This window comes from Phoenix dactylifera, chromosome 3 (assembly GCF_009389715.1).
Source record: "Phoenix dactylifera cultivar Barhee BC4 chromosome 3, palm_55x_up_171113_PBpolish2nd_filt_p, whole genome shotgun sequence".
Classification (NCBI taxonomy): Eukaryota; Viridiplantae; Streptophyta; class Magnoliopsida; order Arecales; family Arecaceae; genus Phoenix; species Phoenix dactylifera.
Window position 1 is genome coordinate 19,506,029 of NC_052394.1, and position 7,126 is coordinate 19,513,154.

The following is a 7,126-nucleotide window of genomic DNA, read 5'->3' on the forward strand; positions in this document are numbered from 1 at the left end:
CGGAGAGTGAGATTTCTGTCCTCACTCCTCTCATTCACATGCTGTAGTATCACATCAGTAATAAATGTGGGAGAGAGAGATCTAATGAAGTATACAGTGGCCTGCTAAAAAATTTAAGATGATACCTCGGGACTGGCTCCATTTCCGAAAAAGTAATATTTACAATGAAACGTAGAATATTTGTTATATAAGATGTCAATTTATGATCTGATATGGCAATCGGCGGGCTTGCGTCAATTTATAGCAGATCCAGATTTGGGATAAATAAATTTGCTGGATAAACAGTGTAACCACTTTAATTCATTTCGATCTATTTAATAATTAAATCATGATGCAACGTATATATTTAATCCATCTATTTAATTTATTTAAAATTTATTTCATCTAATTTTATTCTATTTAGTCCGACTTGTATAATTTGTCTAGCCTATTTAAATTTATTTAACTTATTAAAAATTTACTTAATCTATTTAAGCTGACTTTAGATATCTAATTAATGGATTATGAATGGGATCAGATTATCTCTTAATAAGCATGCTATGTTTATATTTAAATTTTTGGCATATTTAATAAAGATTAGTTTTGAAGTTGACAAATTTTTAACTCAATCCATATCCGACCCAAACTAACTTGATTGGCACCCTATTGGAGATAATTTTAATCTATGAATTAAATTAGAATATGGTTCCTATATTTCATGGAAAAATCTTTTCTATGAGAAACATGAAAAGTTTACTTTTCCATGAGCCAAAAATTACTTCATTTTTATTTTTTTCTAAAAAGATCCTCCAGCAATTAAAAAAGCATTAGAGACCTAATTTTTATTAAGAGTATAATTGGAATTACACATAACTTTTTTAGGAAAATGAATGATCAATCAAATATAATCATTTTATAAATCTGTCACTTTTCATGATCAACTAAACATGTCAAAAGTATTTTTTCGGATATCCTCTTTCTAAAAATTTACTTTTCAAAATATATATAAAAAAAAAAAGCTTCCCATAAACCGAATGTGCCCTTAACTTTTACGCCTCTTTTATACCGTTGTACATCATGACAAACCTCAGGAGGGTTTTTGATATTTTTATTCGTTTATTTACTGTTGTTGTTGCTGTTGTTTTGATGCATGGATGGTAGACATCCCAATTGCCAAAGCATCTGATTGATTCATGACAAGAAGTAATAATGTTAGGAATTGGAATCGGAGGAAGGGCGAGATCTTAGGAAGGAAACGGTAATAATTGGTTGTGGAAGATAAATGTAAATGTGGCTGGACTTTGACTCGTCTTCTCAACTGTTCATTTAATAGCCTGCTCCTCTTAGAAGGCTCATGTCTAAATTAACTGGTGGTTTCTATTTTAGCTTTTATTTTGTTTTATTTTTTTCTTTTTTTAATTACTTCTTATATTCTTCAAGGAACAAAACTGAAAATATGCATTTGTCAAAGGGGAGAACGTATTAGCATCTGATCCCTCTGTTACTGATCATTTAACTAAACATTTTTTATTAGAAGATATACCTCGATATAAAACTAATGGAAGAGAAAGAAATGAGCCAGAGAACTATGTTTGTCAAATGAACTCATAATAGTTATTATACAAAATTTCTAAACAACTTCTACCAAAAAGAAATTCTCCAAATAACAAATGGAATCGTAGCCAGCCATTGAATACTTCTTTTCATGAATCAATGGGATGCACCACGCATGCCCCCATCAAGAGCAGCTGTGGTAAAAAGGTGACCTACTAGGCTTGGAATCCTCTAGGAGCATATGAAGAATTAAAATGAGAGGACACGGGCTAGCTCCGGAATTATAAAGAATAAATATACTTGTGCTTGTAAGAATGTTAATAAAAGGGACTACATAAGCTTGTGAGAAAATTTTCATGCCGCTTGAAATGTCCGAGCTTATCTATATACCTAGTAATGCTTCCAGCAGATGGTTTGATGTTCATAAGTACTGTACTCAAAATCAAATTAAAAACCTTTTCCTAACTTCTAGATAAACCCATTTTACTATGATTATTAAATAAATTAACTTACGAAAGAAATAGGCAAAATGTTAATTTTAAAAGAAATAAAATGATCAGTGTTCAACGAATGCCCTAATTATTTCGTCATATCTTGATCAACGTATTCAATATGAAATTTATGAAAAATAGTATTTGAATGGTTTAAGTGCATGTGGATCTATTCCACTCTCGCTCATCCATGGTTCAAGCCTAACCTATCGGAAGGTTCATGCAGTTTCTACTTACAGACAAGGCAAAAACAAGAAGAAAATACGAATGGTTAAAGTTGCAAGTTTCAAATGGTCTCATATGGTCTTCTACTAGTTTCGGTAATCGCAAGTCCTAAGGGTATTCCTTTCCACTTTGTCAACAGTTCAAATCTTTATGCTAGTGCCATCATTATTGTACTTCTCAAAAAGTAAGAAATACATATTAAAAAACTCAACCATGAATTCTCTTTGGATTTGGTTGTCAAATGTAATTAGTATGTCCAACAACCATGATTTGGATATAAATACAGACTTTTATTCTGTTTAAAAAAAAAAAAAAAGAGCCTGTTATTCAACAAAAACTCATCCAAGACACATGACTACATGAGGCTAGGCCCAGTTTATTTGGTTCCATTTTAGTCCTTTTATAACTGATGCTGGGAAAGAGTTCGAATCATCAATTAGTATTTTCACTCATTCCATCCAATAAAAATCATCCGTCATCCACTAGAGCGGTCCCCATTAATTGGTAAGTACAGGTGACCTAATTTGTCTATCAACTATAAAGGCAAAGTATTTAAAACATCTGCTTTGGAGCAGTGCTTGATCAATTCCTTTGGAAATACTGGCACACATGAAAGTTAGATCCGATCAAATCATCATGCCATTGAGATCCTTATCAATCGCTTTGATACCATCCATTTATTCAAGTATTTGTTGTAACAAGTAAATGATGTCCATTAGATAGTTGCATAGTTTAAAAAGAAGGGAAAAGTAGTCAAGAATTATGTCAAAATGTGACGATAAAAAAACAATAACAACATATGGAAATGAACGCAGAAGAATCCGCATGCTCACAAATGTTGCCTCGGCAACTTCAAAATCATCCACCCCCCATGCACTGCAGCAAATTCCAGGAATCACGCCAAATCTCCTGTGCAATGTTCTAAAATTGTTTGCGTACAAAATGGGACAAGTAATATCACCCTGCAGCAAATTTCAATGAGAGAAGGAAGTAAAAATTTTCAGTTTTAAGTTCACCTCACTCTCCAAAACGGGGATTGTGGCCTGAATCATGATTCGGCGAGGGAGAGGAGAGAAAGGCGAAGAGAACCATGTAAAAATTGTGAAAGCAAAGTGATTACGGAGTAAAATTTTAATGGATCCGTCCCTTATCTTGAACTCATTTCCATAACAGCCTTTTTTCATAAAAGATAAGTGGGACCATAATTTATTATGAATGGGACAACATAGTCCCCCTACAATAATGATGAACTCCATGATAAATACGATGCCGATCTTTTTCTGCTATAAAAATACAAACTTTCTCAATAATTTGCGTCTTCACTCCCCCTTGCTTCGTGCTATAATGGTAGAAAAGACTAAGATTATAACTGCCATTTAAATATCAAGAATAAACAAATATAGCTACTATTTGAACGGCGGGTCAATTTTATCTGTTAGGTCTTAAATTTTTTTTTTTTAGGAGAATTAACTCTACCCGTAACAACCCTCACTGAAACATTCTTCCATCAAAAAATGCCCAATACGGATAAATAATACACGCATATTCTTTCCGACGCATATACTTTTCAACCCGTGGTTACCGAGTAGACCATTTCAGTACTATTTCAATATCAATGAACCAAAAATACTTTAATCGAATGCGGACAGATAAAAAATACCCGATCCTCGACGTTTGGATATTTCAAATTTGTACCGAAATAAAGTTTCGTTTTATCTGTGATGCCATCTCGGTGGTAGGTTTTAAATGCCTTTCACAGATAGATGAACATGCTGGAGTCGGAACGAGAAAAGAGAACTAATACGTCAAAATCCTTCAGACGACGTTCCATGATTGCCTTAATTATTTTTTTGCGCTACCACAAGCTCATTCTTTAAAAAGTTTAACGAGACTATGTGCCAAATCTGATCTACCTGATGCAATTACGCTATCAACTTTACGTCCCTGTCCTTGGATTTAAAACCTCTGCAGTGGGTAGGTGATGGCACGATTATTTTAAGACGACCTGGCACACATGAAATTGTTACTCTGACCAGCCATGAACAGCCAAACCACTCAGAACCTGCTTTAATTGCTTTCACATCAGTCATTCAAAGCATGCAACTCTAATAACAAGAGGGAGTAAACAAGGATACAGCATTCATAGATGATAACAGTGCTACAAAAAAGCAATCTCAACAACTACGGGCGTTCACAACAATGCATGAAGACAGAAGGTAAGAAGAGCTGATGGCGGACTGCTCTCACACTGTAAGCACAGCCTCTAACAGCTTCCACCTTATTCTTATCGGTCTCATATCCAGCATCTTCTACTTAGCAAGCAAAGAGCAAGCTCATTTCACCCTGAGAGCAAATAAATAAATAAAAAAAAAGGTTACTCCCTCCATAAACCTCTAAATATAACCTAACGGAAAACATTCATGACATATTTGTATATTCAAATTCATTTATAATAATCATTTCGTGAATTCAGACCATGGTTACTGATGGCTTGGATGCTTACTTAGAGCAATCAGTGGAGGGGCTAATGGAGTAGGGGATGCGAACGCCACACTTGGCGGGAACTCCAGCAATGAGACCAGTGTTGAGGCCGGAGATACTCGCGGCAGCTCTCTTCAGACAGCTGCAGGCGGTCTGCCGGTCAGGGGTGCTCTTCGCCGCCGCCACGAGCCCTTTCACACCACTACAACAACCAGCGGGGATGGGCCCGCCGTTGCGGGCGTAGGCAATGCATGGCGTCAAGAAAGACACCACCTGACCGCAGGTGATGGCGTCCGCCATGCGTGGCCCGGCCACCAGCATCACCGCTAGAAGCGCAACCAAAACGAGGGGAGCACTGGAGCGAGCCATGGCTTAGTAGTGTAAGAGCTCTCAGCTCTCGTAATTTCTTTCTCAAAATAGAGTTACTCGAAGGCTTTGAAACTGGTGGGCAGGATGGAAGCGCAGGTGGGGTTATATAGGCGTGAAGGTGGGGAGGGAGTGCACCAAAAATGGCGGGGAGTGAAGAGGGGTTGTTGGGAACTGGGACCGGATGGTGGCTGGTTAGTTCTTGGGAAAGAGGGGAGAAAATGATCTACTGTGAAAAATTATGAGAATGCAGTGATATGGGCTTCAAGTTAGGTGCCTATTAATATTCTTGGACCATATCTGTTCTTGAATTGTCGAGGTCATTGAACTTAAGGCTTGGTTAAGTCATAGAGTTCCGACGATCAAATTAATATGACTATGGTATGAAATTGTAATAGTTTTTTTCTATAAAAAAAAACTACGGCATGAAATTATAATAGCTACCGGAAATAGGGAACATTAAATCTTTTTTTCTCTTTTTCCTTTTTGTACAGATTGAGGGTGTTGTTTTACTGAAAAAGTCTTAATTTGGCCACTGCTCCATGAACATTAAAAATATTTAAAATTTGTTAGGGAACGCTATTTGATTGCAATGGAAAGCCTTGACAAAAAAAAAATTAAATAAAAATAGGAGTTACACCATGAACTTGGTATTAAAACAAGTGCATAATGAATAAAAAATTAGAAAAAAAAAATCTAGAATCTCTAGTTGTAGATCTGAAAACCATGAAGAAAAAATTTTCTTACAAAAATATCTTTTCTACAAAATTGATTTTTAAAAATATAATATTTAAAAAAATAATTTTAGTTTGTTTGATTGACCACAGGACTTCATTGCTCATGAAGTTTGCTTGCACAAAGATTGAATGATTTGATTGAAAGAAATAAATGGAAATACAAAGAAAGAGTGCAACAAGCACAGATAATCCCAAGCATAGCATGGTCGAGCAAATTCCGCAACAACTAGACCCTAGTTGAAGAAATTCATGCTACTCTTGTCCAAAGTAATTTATCTTCAAGTCCAAATTTCAGTTATTGAACTTAGTTAGATATGCCATCATAAATGCCTTTGTTTCTACTTTTGATCATGGTTAAGTTTTCCAACGCCCTTAAATTAGGTATTGCTAGGAGAGAATTTTCTTCTTTAGGCAAAGACGGTCATGTTGTTATAGCATTATTATAAATACAGAAACCGCATGCCTCCAAAATAGCTATGCCTGATTGGCTAAGTGTGGCCAAAGGACCCATCTTCAGGAATCCTATTGCGATCATTTCTTTTTTCTTGCTTGTTTGGTTGTTGAAGTTATACGTTTATACCTTTAATCTTGCAAATCACAAAAAGTTCAACCTACCTTATCATCCCATTGTTGCTTTCGTTCAGTTTGCTCATCCTAATAGTTAGGTTAGGTTAGACTTGGAGTATTGGACATTGTGGGGACATGAAAGGACTCAAATCCATTCAGACAGCATACATATGGTAGGTATCATTAATTTCTCGATGAATAGGCCGGTGGAGATCCAACAAAAATTATCTTTTATTATAATGAACATTGCTTGGTTAGCCATCAGTTGTGAAGTGATTGTATAGGAAAATCATCTAGCTTTTGGCTTTGCAAAATAATTATTTTTTTATTTTGCATAATAATGTATATTTTAAATAATTATCTTAAATTTTGTCCCTTGAATCACAAATTTAAATAAATATCTGATGCATATTTTACATATTTAATATATATACATAAACACACCAACGAAATTTAGGACTAAACCGTTGAGAGATCACTAAACACTTGTCATTCTGAAAAATTAGAGTAATATAAATCTGAACTTTTATTTTAGAATATATAATTAAGTAGATTTTTCATATGATATCTTCTTCACTGAATGATAATGAAAACTAAAGTCGGTTGCCATTAACCATACTTCGAGGTTTCAGTTGCCATCGATACCTTCCATAAGGAAATGGATAGAAAAGAACGAGTTACGACTGTTGTCCGGTGGATCGTTCACCGAGAATTTTTCTTTTTTAA

At 35.1% G+C, this 7,126-nt stretch overlaps 1 protein-coding gene across 1 annotated transcript; it reads right to left on the reverse strand.

Moving 5' to 3' along the window:
* Positions 1-4,312: 4,312 nt before the first annotated feature.
* On the reverse strand, positions 4,313-5,195 carry LOC103713416 (non-specific lipid-transfer protein 1-like). The gene is made up of 2 exons (XM_008800338.4): positions 4,753-5,195; positions 4,313-4,592 (listed from the first exon to the last, which is right to left on the reverse strand). Exons 1-2 carry the CDS (start codon positions 5,097-5,099, stop codon positions 4,583-4,585), a joined length of 357 nt encoding a protein of 118 aa, XP_008798560.1. The 5' UTR covers positions 5,100-5,195; the 3' UTR covers positions 4,313-4,582.
* Between the last annotated feature and the right edge of the window lie 1,931 nt (positions 5,196-7,126).